The 19,540-nt window shown below is 35.8% G+C and overlaps 1 protein-coding gene across 1 annotated transcript; it reads right to left on the bottom strand.

Annotated features, from left to right (window-relative positions):
* Positions 1-315: 315 nt before the first annotated feature.
* On the bottom strand, positions 316-19,357 carry LOC149898365 (homeobox protein Hmx-like). Its single transcript, XM_090115582.1, has 3 exons — positions 19,080-19,357; positions 6,798-6,901; positions 316-1,812 (listed from the first exon to the last, which is right to left on the bottom strand). Exons 1-3 carry the CDS (start codon positions 19,355-19,357, stop codon positions 1,169-1,171), a joined length of 1,026 nt encoding a protein of 341 aa, XP_089971708.1. The 3' UTR covers positions 316-1,168.
* Between the last annotated feature and the right edge of the window lie 183 nt (positions 19,358-19,540).

The raw sequence follows: 19,540 nt of genomic DNA on the forward strand, positions 1-19,540 counted from the left end.
CGCCGGTACCAGCGTTCACACCATCGTTTTTCTTTTTGTCATTGCGTACTAAGACCCCTGTAGAACCGCCATCCTGTTACAAATGACTCGAAATTTTGTGTCAGTATCTCCCGGTCTATTTCTACCAGAGTAAACTATTATTATCATTGTACCCTCAACTACGAATATTTAAAAATCCCTCTTATTTTATTGTTTAATATGTTGATATTAATTTAATTATTCTGTACTACATTCTATAAATACACAAAGAAAATGCTTTAAATAAAAATGCCACATTAGTTATATTATATTTAATTCACTGTCTTATCGTAATTACAACAGTACAATGTAATTCACGAAGATAGTCATCTACTATCAATAAATAACTTTGATATTTAGAATAGCTCTTATACTAGCAATTACAAATACAATATGGCAACACTATACAAATTTATTCTAGTCCTTGGGTTGCTAGCGTGGAAAATGTAACCGTCAACGGTTTGGAGACAATTCTTTTTTTAAATAGTTTTATTCGTCTCTATTTTTTTAACGCTAGATGTTTGAAATATTGACATGATATTACAAACGTTAGATGACCACGATTCAATGGATTTCGAGTTAAATGTATAAACTATACTCTTTATGCAGTTGGTAATTATTCAAAAGAACATACATATTATTATTTGTAAGTCTTAACAAATAAGATTTATTTAGCTACAGGACTAACTCACAAAAAAGGCTTTATTTCCATGCGGAATAAATTATTTTGGTTTCATTGACATAATTTTTGACATCTCTGTAATACTTGCCAGTACAAAAAATATGGTTTATACTTTTAAGTGTATCGAAAGCCAAGTTTCAAAACAACATGAAATCAATTATTCACTAAATATTTGGCAAAGCGTAACAGTTAAATATTAGAAATAAGTTATAAATTTAAGCTTAAATATATCTTACACGAAAAGCACAGTCATTTCAAATTGCGTCTAATTATTTACAATTGGCTAGCGCTTATGAGGATTAAAAATTTGCTATTTACATAATATACAATGTGCAATGACAACGAATTTGTACGTTACATCTTACTACATAGAGACTAAAGTCCGTTAACACTCACAACACGTACGTCTAGGCCGTTCTAGAAGTGTCTGGCCGCCGCGTCGGCCCCGCTAGCGGCTTCAAGCGGACACTACACTAGACTGGACAGCGGTGCTCGCGAGGTGACCGGCGACGCGGGCAGCGGCTGCAGCTGCTGCGGCGCTTGCGGGGGGAAGTACACGCCGGAGTCGCTCGAGAACTGGGGATGTAGCGGCAAGGGAGTATGAGGCATCGTCGTGGGCCGCGACTCGTGGTACAGAATTGGCACACGGACTAATCTTTGAGCTGCGTGTGCCATATTTGCCGCTTCTAGTTCAGCAGCCAATTGCCTCTTCCATTTGTTCCTTCGATTCTGGAACCATATCTTGACCTGTGTTTCAGTGAGGTGCAAGCTAGCTGCGAGGCCCGCGCGCTCCGAGCTACTTAGGTATCTCTTCATGTCGAACGTGGACTCCAGCTGGAAGACTTGGGACCTAGAGAATACGGTTCTCGTTTTCTTCTTTCGTTTGCCAAGATTGGCGTTAGGGTCGCGTTTTTCGTCTTTATCGAAGTCATCGCTTTCGTCGATGTCTGGGTCGGAGTCTTGTGGGTCTTGTTGCTGCGGGTAGAGCGCGGGGTGCAGGCGTGGGGAGCGGGGGGATGAGCGCGAGGGGGAGGGGGGTGAGGGGGCGCGCGGCGGGCTGCGGGGGCGCGGGGAGCCTCCCGCTGAACCGTCCTCGTTGGTCGTGGAATCTTCTGGAACAAAATGATTTGATGAGTAAAATAAATATGTCAGGGTTATGGTGTTAAGATGACGTTGGTGTAAAGTTTCATAATGCATTGGACGTGTTCAGTATTAGTTTTTGTGAATGAATTAGGCTTGTGTTCTTGATTATTCGAAGTTCGTGTAAATAACACGTTGAGCTGCTTTAAATAAAATTGGCAAAACAAACAGCATTTATTTTTCATTGATCTGATTATTAGCTTATATATTTTAATGCATCAGCTCTATTAAATTCCTCTATGAAGTCTACTAACACCGCACGTGCAGCAAAAACGTACGATAAGCTAAAACAAACAGATACTAATCAGCTTAATAATAAACCTTGGCAAATCCGAGAAATCGTCTCCAATTAATGTTCATTTAGTGGAACTATTACTGGATTACGTTAAAAGGTTTCTAAACAAACGGACACGATTCGTATCCAATTACGATTGGTTTAATACGAAATAAATCTAATTGAAGGATTCCGCGTCTGTAATTAGGCAATTTCGCAGCTTTCATGTGTCGTGTTAGTTTTGAGGTTAGGAAATTGGATCGTGTTTGTCGATTCGAAAGCGATTAGGAAACATTGTGCATCTTTTTGTTTTCATTTGTGGTGGGAATGCTTTTTTTACTGGTCTTGACTGTGAATTTGGTTCAAGTCGTAATCATACCGTTTTATTGGATCGTTTTTTTTGTAGTTTTTTAAGTTGCGTAGCGCTTACCCATAACTATGTAATCTGTACAATGTTCTTATAGGTACTGCCATTGACAATGTGATGTTAACCTGACAATAATTATTACATATTTGAAGATTAGGATATAAATTATATAATAAATCCTATAATTTATTTTACTTCTTCACCACTATAAATCCATTTGAAACGATAAACTGAAAAACGATCATCAAGCTGTTTGAAAACTGTTTCATTAATTCATTCAATTACGGGAATGAAGTAACACACCTATATTTAAATGCTATAAAAAATACTAGGAGAGATATTATAAAGCAGCTCTGTCTCTTCTTCACGCCTAAATATCTAAACCAACTTGGATAAAATTTGGTAAAAACGTAGTTTGACAACTGAAAAAGAACATATGATAGGCTTATCCCGGAAATTCCACGGGAACGAGAACTATGTGCGACTAGCGAGACCGTTTGCAGAAAGCTAGTAGGTAGGTAATCAATAAAATATTATCTACCCCTAGCCCAATAAATAACCGTTAATACTTATTACTTAATATATTGCGTTAAAATATTAAGGCTATATTCGACAAAATATAACCCCCAAATGGAATTCAATTTACGCCATGACGAAGTGACAATGTTCTGATTTATTCCGATATTGAATTTCAAAATTCGAACACGACACGAAGGCGCGAAGCCGAATGTCATCAACGCGGTTGAATCACTACAATCGAACTGGGACGCATCCGCGCTTGACAGACAACAAAGCACTTTAAACCTTATTAACTAAGTCGAAAATCGCTTCCACGATTTGCACAACTTTTAAGACACCGTCCAATATAACCTGAAACTTGGCTAATGCGTAAATGCAAGGTTAGAGGGGTCTCTCGGAATGGTCACCGCTAGCACTGATTCGCATTGATTTTAGAAGCCACACCAGGTAATCCTTTGTTACCGTTGGCTTGCTGTTTACACAAACGCTTACTAGTTAAGCAGTTTATGAGTTTATTATGCGTTGAGAATATTATTTAATTGAGTATTTTAACTCGCAAGAAATAATGAGATTAATTGAGCGGAAGAAGTGTTAACACTAAACCGTTTGTTGCTAATTGTTTTTATTGGCCTATATTAATAAAAATGTAAGCGTCAATTATAATTAAAATAAAAGCTCAGCTATGAGCTAAGAGTTTTATGTTTCAGAGTTAATGAAAAAAGATTGACCAAGCAGACAGTTCAGTTGCCATAACAATAAAGTTCGATCAGAAAAAAAAATAAAAGGCCAACAAATGCAGTGACAGCTATCCGAACAAACCACATTCGAAAATTAAAACAACCGCGACATCACCAAATGCCACATTGCTTTTGGCGCGAATGGCGATTAATGGGCCTGGCGCGCGTGCGAGCGGGACGGGTATACGTTTGACAGTTCAGCGTCGCTATACGTATAAATGTTGTAGGACGGCAGAAAAGCATTGTTCGGTCGGTTTGGGCCGCGTGAAATGGCGTTCGCTTTGTTTTCCCCGGAGATGGGTTTTGGAAAATTAAAGCGAAATGAGCGGGGTTGAGAGAGCAGACGGGATGACGATTGCTTGTTTACCATAAATATAGCGCAGCAAAATGTGAGAAGTTACGTTTTGTACTTGAAACAAAAGATCTGTCTTATGTATGTCGGAAATTATTATGCAAACTTTTTGCAATTGTAACATTTCGCAAAATGACATGGCGCCTCAGTTTTGCAGCTTACGATTGGGCCATTGTTTTAATACATACTTGTAAAGGTGAAGAGGAATTATGTAATCATTATCATGTTCACTTTATGTACACGACACAAAGGTTTTTGTGGTATTTTTTGCTTGTATTTTCCAGACAGATAATCAAAAAGATTTTTAAAATAGAAAAATACCTTCAGTCCTGTATGGAAGAGTTACTGGCAACATTAGCAATTTTAGCATAGTTGTAAAAAGCAATAATTTCTCTGACTTTCATTTTGCGATATGGAAGAACATATAACGGAAAAGAAGGTAAATATTACATAGATAGGTACATAGATAGATTTCCGCCCGCGGCTTCGCATGCGTTTTCAAAGGAAAACCGCATAGTTTCCGTTTCCGTGGGATTTCTGGAATAAAACCTATCCTATGTTTTAATCCAAGTTACCCTCTATTTGTATGCTAAATTTCATTATAATCGGTTCAGTAGCATTTGCGTGAAATAATAACAAACACACACACACACACATCCTCACAAACTTTCGCATTTATAATAGTAGCAGGACATATTTAACATATTTGCTGTTTGATGTGAATAAATAAATGAAATATTACACACACATTAAATACTACTTTAACCCTTTTTTTTACGTGATTCAAAATAGCGATCGAAAATTTTCAATTGCTTTAAAGTTTCAAATTCAAATAAAATGCGATCTAAAATTTTAAATTCAAATGCGACCTATTTATTTATATTTAACTTCTATTACCTACCAAAACCAGAAAGCGCGTTATAAAATCACAACCATCGATTGGCCGAGGCCGTACAAATGCTAATCCGTGTCACTATGACATTCACTATCGTAGTGTTGCTATAATCCTACGTTACATAACTAATACTTTTTAGTGTATTTTAGTTTATGACCTTAATACGAATGATACAATGTAGCGGTTATGGAGTTCTGGAAATTTGCGAATGTGTGTTAAACCCGTCTTTGTGTGTAAGTATGGAATATTATTTTCTGTATGTATATAATTTGCTTAAGAAAGAGTTAGATGATTGTTTTAATAAAGATTGTAATTATGTTATATAGCTGTTTGATTCAAAACTATCTTCTCAGACGAATGTATTAGTAACTGCCTACTGAGCCGACGGTCCCGGGTTCGATCCCCGGTCAGGGCAAATATTTGTGTGATGAACTCAATTATTTGTTCTTGGGTCTGGGTGTTATTATCTATATATATGTATTTATTAAATACTAGCTTTCGCCCACGGCTTCGCCCGCGTTTTCAAAGAAAAACCCGTTCCCGTAGGATTTCGGGGATAAAACCTATCCTATGTCCTTTCTCGGGTATCAAAATATCTCCATACCAAATTTCATGGAAATTGGTTCAGTAGTTTAGGCGTGATTGAGTAACAGACAGACAGACAGACAGAGTTACTTTCGCATTTATAATATTAGTATGGATTATATTTATCGTCGCCTAGTACCCACAACACAAGCCTTAATTGAGCTTACTGTGGGACTAGGTCGATTTGTGTAATAATGTCCTATTATATTTATTTATTTATTTATTTATTATAGCATAGCCTCATTATAAAATGTTCCATCGTCTTTTGTAAGGTAAGATTGTAGATCACGATTGTAAATTGTAATGTTTTCATTGCCATTAACAAAAAGACCCAGTTGCATACAGATGCATTGATTATGATTACATTCGTGTAGATAATATTATGCTCGAACGGTGAAGGAAAACATCGTGAGGAAACCGACATGTCGAAGAATCAAAAGTTCGACGACATGTGTCATCCGCCAACCCGCACTTGGCCAGCGTGGTGGATTATGGCCTGTACCCTCATAGGAGGCCCGTGTCCCAGCAGTGGGAACGTATATGGGCTGATGATGATGATGATGATGAGATAACATTATGATTCTTATTTAAATATTACCTAAATTATCAATAGAATATCCCGATTCTGAAGTGACGCCTAGGTTACTCGGAGTGAATTCTTGCAGTTTCGATACATAATAGTTTTATAGAAATTTTTGATATTAAATGGATGAACGAGTCAGTGGGTCACGTAATGACCACCACCCGTGGGCACTTGAATTTTTGTAGCGGTTTGTAAAAAAGGGTCACATTAACTAGGTACTGTCGATATTTACTGCCAGACTAGCTTTATTACGAAAATATGTTTCCACACGCGTAATCCAAGGATATTCCCAAGAAAGAGATGTTTTCAGTTTTACTGAGGTAAAAAATAGCCTATAACCTATCCATCTCCAGACACAATAATCATATCATAAGATCGCTCCATTCCGTCGAGAAAGTAAGACAAACACCTCTTCGCCCGCGTAATCGAAGGAAAACGCATAAAATAAATTTATGTATGTTTTTTCTTTACAGGTCACAAACTATCTTTGTGTCAAATTTCACCCAAATCGATTCTATAGAGCCGCTGTTACGCATGAAAAAGATACAGACGTACAGAAAGCGTTACTTTCGCCTAATATTAGCAAACATGAAAGTGAGACTGATAGACAAAGTTTATTTTAATAAATTAAGCTCCAATATTTACCTCTAGGTGGAGTTCGTTCATGAGGTCTCTGCCAGTACCAGGGCGCAGGCACGAGGCCCCCGTAGCGACCGGCGAGCGCACTCCATTGTGATATTAAGCCCAATCTGTAACAAATATAACCGTTATTTAATTGTTAACTTTTGAATAATATATCGTCGAAATCTTTACGTATAAAAACAATAAATTTGCGTGTAATATATGCTTATTTCAGTTGATGAATCAATTCATTGTTATATTTTTCAACTCTAATCTCTGAAGCTATTTAATTTCAATTCTTGTTTGGTTCAACTTAAGAAAAATATATTTGACTTAGTACTCTACCTAGTCATAGTATAATTTAATAAGCAAAACAGCAATTTTATTAACTTTCCCATCATTCTTTCATAAAGTTATGTTCATGAATGATGAGCATCTCACGTTCCGACGGCCAATCTCCGTGCAGACATAAATTTAAAGCAACGTAGGTACAACAGATAAACCGAAAGATGTAATAAACCGTTATTTAAACTTGTATCATATACACTATAGGATTTTTTGGTTGTAACAATTAATCTCAAAATGTACTCGAACGATAAAAAATACATATACATATTTCCACCAGAGAGTACCTATACCATATTCTTGGCCACCTTTTTATTATACTTCTCAGACACGTCGTCTATATTTTTTACTAGCTTTCCGCCCGCGGCTTCACCCGCGTTTTCAAAGAAAAACCCGTTCCCGTAGGATTTCCGGGATAAAACCTATCTTATGTCCTTTCTCGGGTATCAAAATATATCTATACCAAATTTCATGCAAATTGGTTCAGTAGTTCAGGCGTGATTGAGTAACAGACAGACAGACAGAGTTACTTTCGCATTTATAATATTAGTATGGATATTACCACCAGACAGTACCTACTCTTTACCACTTTTTTATCATACTACCCAGGCACGTCGTCTATATTTTTTATTAGTCTTAGTCAGTCTGGGCCATGGACAGACCAAGGACCAAGGCTATTTAGTTACTAAAAGTAACAATCATACATTATGACGATCTATTAACACAAAATTAAATCACAATGCAATACAATGAAACCCCAACAGATATCAAGTGATGCGTGTTTTGAGAACAATAAAGCTAGCCAATCAACTGATAATGAAAGAGGGAATTAGTCAATTGCCACACAGACACAATTCAATATTAAGCGCGTCACACACGGTGAAGATACTATAATATTTTATTTTAAGATAGGTAAGTACTGTAATATTTTATATTACAGTATCTTAAGGTATCCGGTATCAGCGTTCTGACCATCATTTTTCTTTTTGTCATTGCGTACTAAGACCCCTGTAGAACCGCCCGCGCCATCCTGTTACAAATGACCCGAAATTTTGTGTCAGTGTTTAGGGTAAGGTAGGGTTTAAGATACTGTAATATAAAATATTACAGTATCTTAAGATAAAATATTATAGTATCTTCACCGTGTGTGACGCGCTTTAAGCTGGCGACGTGAAATTTTGGTACATTGTAACGGTAGGAAATTCCTGCAATTAATTGATTAGGGTAAGTATAAACTACTTATATCTCTACACTATTTTGCCTGCCCAGATTGATAATTTAGTTAGGGAGTTTAATTTTAAAATTACAACTGGTTTTGATAAATCATCGTCAAATATTAATGTCTTAAAGGTTATACTGAATTAATTTTCCACTTTTATGACATTTAAAATATGTCTGTATAACAAATAGTTCCATAAATACCAATTATACACAAACTACAACCTGTGCTACAACGCATAGTAAGATCCAAGCATGAATCGTGTATAAAACTATAGATTAACCCAAGATTAACCCGTTCAATCTTCAACCATACCTAAATAAAACACATTTCAAAGCAGTTCTAACATTTGTTCGTAAAAGGCATCAGTGTTGCCAGCCTAACAAATTCGAAAATGGAACAAGTGGTAGAAAAGTAATAAATCACTCCGGGAATAAAATGTTGCCATTTTCTTTTTCTTTTTTCTTTTTTTCAAAGCGAATGTTCTCGGTTGTGACACGAACAAGCTTTCTCGCTTACTAGTCGTAGCTAGTCGATCAGATATCGTGGAAATATCGATAGAAACAAAGAGGATTGGAGGCGAGCTCACGGGACTGCTGGCTAGTGATGTGAAGAGGTTATCGATGTTTTATTTATGGGAATTTTATCGATAGGTGAAATTGGGTTATGAACAATACATAAGAGGTAAAACAGTAAATCATTGCAAATTGAAGGGCATCGACTTTCGTATGATAATCAGACAGTAACACGAGCGATGCCATGGGTGGAAAGATAGTTGTTAATTAAATGTATAATGCTTTAACGATAAACGTATACAATCACATATAAAACTGACTTTAATACTACGCAAAAAAAAAACATTAAACCAGTATAATATTTTCACTATTAAACGCTTATCATTTTCCACTAAGATAAACACCACTATTCATAACAAAAAGGCACAACAGTACCATTAAAAAAACAAAGAAACAATTATTTAAACGGTAAAAAATTAAAGGCATAACTTGCTACATTCACTTTACGGTCGTAGCACGGCTACGTTGCTACGCGGTCTACGCCGTAGCACGTAGCCATTCTTATATGAAGCTACGACTTATTATCAAGAGCGAAGTCGTGTGTTATAAAGTTATTTCTTTTTTTTCGTTTAAAATTATAATATAATGTTTTTAATTAAGAAGTCTTTAACTTTAATAATTTCAAATATTCTTGTACGTTTTATCAAACAATTTTATTCAATTGATTCTGATAAAAACTTGGTTATATTTTTATTAAATTTTCGCCGTATTAGTACAATGATATCAATACTATATAAAATAAATACCAACCTGCACAAATTTTTCAATTTTAATCTCTAAACGAAAGTAGATTCTACACAATCTCAAAGATACATTCTGATAAAGCTCTAAAACATCGATAAGATCGCCCATCACTAATACTAACTACCAGTTTATCGATATCTTCGACAATACCGATTGGATGCTTTATCGTCAATAATTCAGCTCTCGATGGAAACACAAATGATTGTGTTGTTATGAGAAACACATTTCTGTTCGATTGCCTGTGAGTAATTAAAACGGAGTAATAAAGGGAATGAACACGTAAATATTATAAAAGAAATGTAGCGGCAACAATATTCTACCCTTTTTATATTATCTGTTCGTAGAATCGAAGGATTTCAGCATTGTAGTATAATGTTTTTGTTACATACATTTCCTAGAGGTAGCTATTTCAAGAGACAATTGCGAATGCTATATTATATTCGTAGAGGTATTTTACTCGTAGATTCAAAGCTTCTCAAACAATTTGCCTCTTTAAATAGCAATCTGTACCATAATTTAATAATCCCAAAGTCAAATTTAATTTAAAATTTCGCGCTTCTGCATGGAGTCAATGACGCGCTAAAAAAACCAAGTCGACCAATTTGCATTGGTCCCGCATTTAATCCCAGCAGGGAAGTTCCAAACTCAAATTCCATTACACGATAAAGTACTGCTTCCTTTAAAAGCGGAAAGGAAGAAGCCACGCCGTGATTGGTTGGCTCACCGCGCTCTGATTGGCCGTCTCATAACCCCGCCTCCCTCGAGGGGTATAAAAATCGATGCCCGTCACCCGCGCGTTTCTTTTTGCTGCGGCGCGTCTGCCCGACACTCCACACTTGTTACTAATAATAGCGTTTGTACTTTCTTTTATAGCATAAAGTGTTTACTTGTATCTGTTGTCTGTGCAAGCGACACGGGAGCCTTTTGTTGGTAGATAGGGAGGTATTCTCGGACGCGTTTAAAAGCTTCTAAGAGATATCTTTTCGCTTATTCCTAGGTTCACGACGACAATAACGTAACGGCTATTCTCTAGAATAGGGCTTTTAACTGCTTAACTGTCAATATAACATAGTATATTATTATTTGCTCGTTTTAAGAGAATTCGAGTTTTAATGGCCGCTATTATGAAATAGTTTTACGAAAAATTTAAACGTTTGTGTTAAACACAAAGTATTGTACAAGCAAAACGTTTTCGGACAATTGTTATTTTGATACAATACGGGTTTATTGTACGCACGCTGTATGAAAATGAGACGATTTCAGTTTACTAATAAACAGACAGTTGTCCGCACTAAAAATACATTCAATTGTTAAAATCATTTCCAGAAAGGCAACCAGAATTCCTATACCTATATTGAATTATTACTCAGTTTGTAGAAAGAAATTTCTTTATTGAATCTCTCTCACATAGACCAAAAAATGTATCTAAAAACTTATTCCAATTAATAAGTCAGAACACTGAATATTTTACATATATATATCATACGCAAAAAAGCTAAAATAGTATAGTTTTTAACACCAAACACTAGTCTCAACACGATTCTTAAACTGTACATATAGACCATACCATAGATCTAAACACAAGCAAGGATTATCCTCCTTGTAAATTACCTCCTAAATGGTCCTCTCAGCTTGAATGTTACAACATGACAGTAGCTTGGGAAAATGTCTCAAAGACCCTCAAAGGAAAATATAATAGAAAGAGGTAGAATAAAAAGCATAGTTGGTCCCTTTTGAAATGTTCTTACAAGGCTTGTTGGCAATCTTGTATTTTAGATAAATAATTATAGACATGAGTAACTATAATATGTACATAGAAAATTTTAACTACTACCTTATGGTGATAAATAATTGTTAAACTGAACATTTTGAATCGTGTTTATGGTACTACTATATAGCAGTATTACATTTTAATTGACTAATAACGCCAGTTGAGTTTTTATCATTAATGCAAATTCGGATTTGCAATATTTTGACTATCATTGACTATTTATAGGTATATTGATTGATTTAACTTGGTGCCGAATTTACGTATTTAAAAATATAAAGAACTTTCATAATCAAGAAAAATCGAATAAGGCCTCCCCCACATTGGGCGTAGGCCGAGCGTACGCGTTTCCTGAGCGTGCTGCCGGCGTCGGCGCGGCGCGGACGTCGCGTCAGCGCGCCGTCTGTGGGGCGCGGGCTACGCGTTGTCCAGCGCCGCGCGGGCGCTGCGTGAACGCCGCGCAGACGCCGCGCTTACGTCGCGTTCTATGGGCGTTCGGCCGCCCGTGCCCCCCGCACACATTCCATGAGTGCGAGGGGCACGGCGCGGGCGGCCGAGTGCTTTAGACGCGACGACGCGTCGGCGCGGCGCTTGCGCAGCGCTTGCATAGCGTTCGATGGCGCGACGCCCGCGCCCCACAGACGGCGCGCTGACGCGACGTCCGCGCCGCGCCGACGCCGGCAGCACGCTCAGGAAACGCGTACGCTCGGCCTACGCCCAATGTGAGGGAGGCCTAAGTTCTAAACATATGAGCATATTCACGATAAAATTTAATTTATCTATAAACTTTACCCAAATAAACTCATATTCAACTCATATTTGCAAGTATTACATCTATTCTGAGAAATGTCTGTATTGAGAATAATTCTAAGTAATATGTATATTAAAGACTAACAACGATATGTAATATATCATCAAAGGATACAAACTTCATTGATATCAATGTCATATATTAAATAGAAAATTGGTCCGAAACTATATCCCTGAGACACCCCTTTGATTTTATCGATTTCTTACCTTTAAACGAAACAAGTTTAATGAAAATGAGATTCCTTTGAGTTCTCATGACTGAGAATGTACTTATTTATATACATATCGGTTCTCTTAAGCAAGATTGAGATATTTCGGGAGATAAAACCGCATCCCTGCTACGTATAAACCCCTTAGCATCTCCCCTCCGAATTCCTTAAAAATCCACAAATATATCAAATTCTCTTAAAGGATAACGCGAACTTCCCCTTATTTAAGTACCTTTCTCTAAGAATGCAGCCAATTATGCCCAAGTTTATATGCGGAGCGGATAATAATATTCTTGGCTCAATATAGAAATATTACTTTTTCCGCTCAATACGTTCTGAAAATATCTGGACCTGGAAATAGGATTTCAGAGTAACATGTTGTAGAATTACATTTTCTAATTTAGTTGCATATTGATATGAAAATAGATTTTACAATATCTATTTTATATGATTAAGTATCTGGTCAGATGTAATCTACTGTACCAAATTTAAAATATACCTACATATTATAATAGTTATAACGTAGGTTGAAATTGCATTTCATATTCTACTATCATCAAGCGGTTTTCGAGATTAGATCATTTCTTATTGCAGATCAGATCAAAATAAATATAAATAACACATATTATGTGTTTCATATAGCAATTTCGTTTTTCAATTCGATTAATCTATACTTATATTATAAATCTGAAGAGTCTTGTTTTGTTGAACGTGCTAATCTCAAGAACATCGGGTCCGATTTGAACTATTATTTCCGTGTTAGTTCTAGTTGTGTCCCGCGGTTTTAAACGCATTGCTACGCTTCTATTGGTCTTACATGAAGTCTAAAGTGATGACCATTTATGGAAGAAGGCTATATGCTATACCTATATCTTCACTTTATATTACATCTAAGCGTAGTAATGCGTGTTAATCAGCGCAACCCAGCTATAACTTAAATAATTCAGCAATTATAAGTCTCTCACAACATTTGATCCAAAAAATGTATAATCGCTTTTGCCTCTACTTTAAGCCAAACCCAGATCCATTATATTATTTGTATTTAAGAGGGTGAGTAGCCATCTCACCCTAAGGAGCAGTCTAAGATTCGACCCTCCCCATCTGGACCTATTAAGGGTATTTAGGGTCCCGTAAATATGTGTATAATCTGTGCTTTTTAACGCTTGTAATAAGGTTTCATTAGTTACTTTGATTTAGGGTTCCCCTTTCTAAATAGAAGCGTTAAGGCGAACTTAGATACGAGGTTAGTCAAATAGTCACTGCAATATTGTAATTGAACGTGTGGTTACTCAAACTCTACTATGAACTCAACTATTTTTGCACGCACATTTGTGAATGTTTTTACAACAGATTTATGTCTTATTTAATCTAGAAATCGTATTCACTACAGCAATTGCTGTTTAATAAGAATTTTAATAAAATAAATCTCCGATAATCCTCTGTTGATTACAAAAAATGTTTCTCTATTATACGAATGTTATTATTATTCATTGAAAGCAATAAATAAATTATTTTAATAACACATGTTCATAATCAAATAAAGATATTTCTTTTATTTCCATAAACAACTTTCATGTTGGCCGCAGGCTTCGAAAAAGTCATACAATAAACATTTACAATACACAAACTAATTAACCAGAGCAAAAAGCTTTTTAAATCCTCTTACTTTATTTCTAAACATTTTTATTTATTATCCTTCTAAAATTACTTCATTAAGTTGATTTTTACAAGAGCGGACATTGTAAGGAAAAAAAGTTGGAATGTCACGAAATGGAGGGAAAAGTGACAGATGCTTTACATTATAAACAAAATGTCGACTGTCACTGAAGGCGTAATTAAGATGGGAAGAGGGTGAGCTTGAAGACGTTTACTAGATTTTCTTTTGTTATCGCGTAATTATTTAATCTGTTTATTTTAAGAGTTTCAAGAGCTTTAGATTGAGTTATACAATGATCATGGCGATACAATTTTTGTTGAATATTTTCTGACGACGAATTCACTCATTTTGGGCATTAATAAAAAATTAAATAATTGTAAGTACTTATTTATTGAAAATATATTATATTTCAATATGCTATAAGTAGTTTCTATTTGCATATTTACATTCAGTTAAAACACTATTTTACCTCGAATATATCAAATATTTATTGTAATATTGTTTATAATACACGTTGCAACAAACAAGGAATACACATTTCAATATATTTACACCCATAGACACGCATACGCATCACAACATTGTCAAACTACGCACTACGAACCCTAAAAAATACCGTAATCAAAGCTACAAGTAGTTACTTATCTGCACTGTAAAATCCGCGAATAAAATGACCCTTATCACGGTAAATGCGTATGGCTAGCCGCAGGGTCATGTAAACACGCGTTTGACGGCCACTCCATTTGTTTTGGTTACAATTTGTGAAAATCACGACCTTTTTAGTGAACTGCGTCTTTGACAGTGCTAAGATTGCGAACTCAATTGCAAATGGCTTGATGGATGACTTCTAGTTAGTCTGTGGTTATGGGTTGTTTAGAATGTGTAAACAGTAACATGTAACTCTGGTATTTATAGTCTGTTTATGATAACGAGCATGTTAATAATTTTAAACTGTGTAAAAGACCCAGGTTCGAGACCAGGTGAGCGCGCAGGAAATAAATTGATTTTTCAATTATTTATCTGCGCATGTTTTAACATCACCACTGCTTGAACGGTGAAGGAAAACATCGTGAGGAAACCGACATGTCGAAGAATCAAAAGTTCGATGACATGTGTCATCCGCCAACCCACACTTGGCCAGCGTGGTGGATAGTGGCCTGTACCCTCATAGGAGGCCCACGTCCCAGCAGTGGGAACGTAAATGGGCTGATGATCATATGTAAAAGAATGACAAATGAATCCACTTAAGCAATTTAACAATTTAAAAATGCAAGGCTTTGATAATTGCTACGACTTTTCAATTAATGGTTTTTAGTAAAAACTCAATAAAACAAGCACTTCAACTAAGCGAAAAAGTATTTGATAAAAATATGAACAGATAAAAATCTGTTGTTTTGTGACAAAATTATGGATTGAGTTAAATCTGAGTTGAGACTAGTAATAAGAATTTGCCAAACTAGCTTACTTTGTTTTAGTAGATGAAATTGGATATTAGCTAAATTATAGACTTACTAGCGGTCCGCCCCGGCTTCGCCCGTGGTACCTACATGTTTAATCTATCATATCTCTCAAGTTGGATCGAACTGCACATGGTGTGCGAATTTTATTATAATCGGTTAAGTGGTTTAGGAGTCCATTGAGGACAAACATTGTGACACGAGAATTTTATATATAAGATTAAGATAACGAATAGATAGTCCAGTCATACTTTTAATTTCTCACTAGGAAACAGAATTTAAAGTATATGTACTGGCTTGCTTATGCATAAAACAGCTGAAAACTAAAGTCGTTATGATCTATTGCTTGGCGACGGCAAGCATTAGGGGAAAGGGGCCTAAAGTGGGCACAGAGCCTAAAAAGAGGGCACTCAGTATAGTATCGGAATTTTAAATAATGGCGCGCGCGCGACTCGTGAGCACGATCCCCACACCCCTCCCACCTCGCGGCAGTCGTTAGATTCGCTTGCGAGCACGCATTTACAAGCTGCAACAAATAAATGTTTTTCGACGATTTTTGAAAAATATTGCAAGGTATGTAATATGTGTTCTTTTTATTTTGGTGTTTACAATCCTTTAACCAAAATTTGTTAGTTATTAAGTGGCTATCTGGCCATATTTTGGTTCCATAAAAATCCACGTGTCTAAAAATTTTGAGGTAGAATTTCGTCTGAACCTTTCAAATGTCGAAAAAGGCAAAGCGGGCAGGGTAAAGCGGGCACGCGCCCGCTTTGCCCCGTCCGCTAAAATGTTACATTCTTTTGTTAATTTTCGCTTATAACCGGCGTAAATATAAGCGTAACTTCACAAGCCTCATGGCAACGCTCAACTATGCAGCAAGCAAAACGAGAAGTACAAGAGTTAGGAAAACCTGTCAAAAAAGTAACAACTAAATATGGGATTCCAAGAACGACATTGCAGACATCTTAAATTGGGTTCGTGTAATGTAAAGCTTGGTAGGTTTACTACTTACTGTCTTTTCTATGGAACAAGAAATGGAGCTTTTGGAATACGTATTCCACATGGACTCTTTATTTTACGGGCTGTCTAAACAAGAATTTTTGGAACTTGTGTACCTACCTATTAGTTACATTATTTTAGGATTTATATAAAAAAAATATGTATATGAAATAATTGTATCGCTTATTAGAGACTAAATAATGATAGACTGTAAACAGGGCGTTATTTTTTTAAATATTATTTCAGATATATGTATCTGGAAATATTGTACCTAAAAGTTTAAAGCTCCTAAGAAATTCCTTTGTTTCATATATTCATTTAAAAATAATTGTATGACTGTTTGAAATACATAACTTATAAAATATTTTTGTGTCTTTTACTCTATTTATTATTGTATATATTTTTTGTGGCTGTATATTTTGAAATCTACTGTTTAAATCCAGGCCTGCCCGCTTTACCCAACTACTGCCCGTTTTGCCCTAAACGAAAGCCCGCTTTAGGCCTCCCCTTCGGGCAAAGCGGGCAATCGTAGGCTTTTAGTAATCTGTTAATAATTATTATATACTTTAACTTTTGACAAATTTAACCACTTAGCATTCAAAAGTATTTATTAATGGAACTTTTGGCAAAAAAATAAATGGATTAACTTCTTTCCAAACTTCATTTTTTTTAATTTTCCCGTAAGGTGCCCCCTTTGGGCCCATCTCCCCTATCTGCCGTCGGGTTACGCGTCAGCTACGAAGAGAAAAAATGTTCATGTATTGCAGTCATCTGGTTGAATCTGCTATTTGATTGAATGACTACCGCGTTCATTAAATGACGACATTTAATTGAATGACTAAAGGACAGCTCGTCAAGTTATTTAATGTTAAAAAATTGTGAATACAGTGCAACCTCGATATAACAAATCTGAAGGGAACAAATAAATATTCGTTATATCAAGTAATTCGTTGAACTGAGGTTCGTTATGTTGAGGTTAGGTTGGTCTAAAATTCGTTATAAAGAGGTCTTTTACGTTTCTGATCCATTTCAACTTGAATCTTTAACAATAGTGACGAGCAGCAGTGTTCACATTACTTTCCAATTTAAATTTTTAAATTAAACAAAAATGATCGTTTTACGAACAAAAGCATGTCGAAACCTGTCGCGACATGAATCACATACTATGAGATTAAGAATAATTACATTGGTTGAAACTTTATATAAAGGTTTTGGGTTGACGAAATTCGTTAATTAGAGGTATTTATACTTTTCTTGATAGTTAAAAATTCGTTATAAAGAGGTTGTTCGCAAAAAATGTTCGTAATATAAAGGGATATTTTATATTGAATCTTATGAACAATTCAAGGGGATTTCGAAAAATTTGTTAAATCGAGGAAATCGTTATATTGAGGTACGTTATATTAAGGTTGCACTGTATTACTTAAGAAAAATATGTATAAGTACTTCTCTTGGTTAACGTATCACGTTACTTAATAAAATAACAAAATAAACAAAGTAATTGACTAAGTTGAAACCATTTCAACTTAACTAATTATTTCGCTATGAATAGTGCTTAAAGCGAACAACTTGTATTGAAAGGATTTAACTGACTAGTTAAGTTTTAGCGGTCAGGTACTGGCTCCAGTCGTAGTTAAGTTTGTGCTTCGTTTGGTTGATACTTAACTATGAGCTAGTTTACTGGCTTATACTACTGGCTTATAACACTTTCCAAAAACAGTATTGTTTTATATCACATAGCTATTTTGCAAATAGAGAATTTATTGAAAAGCTTTTGTGGATATAATATTGCATTCCAAATTCTAGTTATTTATAACTAGAGGATCTTTCTGCAGTGATAAATATTGTTATCTCTATTATTTTCACTCTATTTCTTCTATTTGTCTAGTTAATAATCCATGTAAACGAGGCATACGCCCATAAGCTCAATCCAAGTTTAATTATGTACAGCTTATCAATATCATAAGTTCAGAACTTGAAGAGTGCTTCTGAGATTAAGGAACAAATTTTTAATAGTCTAGCTTTAAAATAATTTCAATATGATGTCAAAGTCAAGGTAAGTATTTTTTTATATAGGTATTTTATCAGAAAATAATTTGTTTTACGATATAATCAAATAAACTATAATTTTAATGTCACCTTAGACCTGGGTTCGATTCCCGATGGAGACAATGAAAAAAAAATGTCTCGTCTAGCAGGACACAGAAGGCTGATCACCTTCTTGTCCCTAAAGAAAATCGATAAGTGAAACAGATGTATAATGCATCTGGCCCTTACGCCACTAGGGGACATGAGACTTCACTTATCTATACTAATATTATAAAGCTGAAGAGTTTGTTTGTTTGTTTGTTTGAACGTGAATCTCGGGAACTACTGGTCCGATTTGAAAAATTCTTTCGGTGTTAGATAGCCCATTTATCGAGGAAGGTTATAGGCTATATATCATCACGCTACGACCAACAGGGGTGGAGCCACGGGGGTGAAACCGCACGGAGCAGCTAGTATGAGTTATAAAGGACCTACCTCGACAACATAGCATCATTAGCGTTCCCAAAATGATTAGCAGCGATTGCAGCTTCTAGAACATTCGAGTCCCTTCTCGGTTCCGCTCGGTTCAGGATCGAGCTGATCGAGAAACTTGTATACGGAGCGCTTCCAGTAGCCTTCTCTTCTTTCTTTAGATCATAGAACGGACTCTTCTGGTCTTTTCTAGAAGGTGAGGACGGTATATCCGGACTGCTGGCACCAGATACAACGTTCACTTCGATGTCGTTGTCTTGAGATGAGACGGGGGAATCCATTGTGGTTCTAGCACCGCATTTTATTTTTACCTGAGGGAAAAGTGTTACATTATTGGGTTGTAAGGGGAGCAATTATCTTGTTAGAATAGAAAAATATGGTTTAAAACTGGTTTAATATTTAAAACTGTTGCATTCAGCAATACATTTTTAGAGTCAATTTTATTAAATGGCGTAAAAGATACC

The sequence above is a fragment of the Colias eurytheme genome, chromosome 23, assembly GCF_061535395.1.
Source record: "Colias eurytheme isolate Ceu_HAF_F1 chromosome 23, ilColEury1 Martin Lab GWU primary, whole genome shotgun sequence".
Lineage (NCBI taxonomy): Eukaryota > Metazoa > Arthropoda > Insecta > Lepidoptera > Pieridae > Colias > Colias eurytheme.

What these genes read in the sequence shown, in the direction of transcription:
- LOC149898365 (XM_090115582.1), bottom strand. Translation starts at nt 19,357, where the DNA reads ATGGATTCCCCCGTCTCATCTCAAGACAACGACATCGAAGTGAACGTT. An exon ending in AATGATGCTATGTTGTCGAG is followed by an intron (nt 6,902 to 19,079) that starts GTAGGTCCTTTA and finishes TATTTGTTACAG; the next exon opens with ATTGGGCTTAATATCACAAT. An exon ending in TGAACGAACTCCACCTAGAG is followed by an intron (nt 1,813 to 6,797) that starts GTAAATATTGGA and finishes ATTTTGTTCCAG; the next exon opens with AAGATTCCACGACCAACGAG.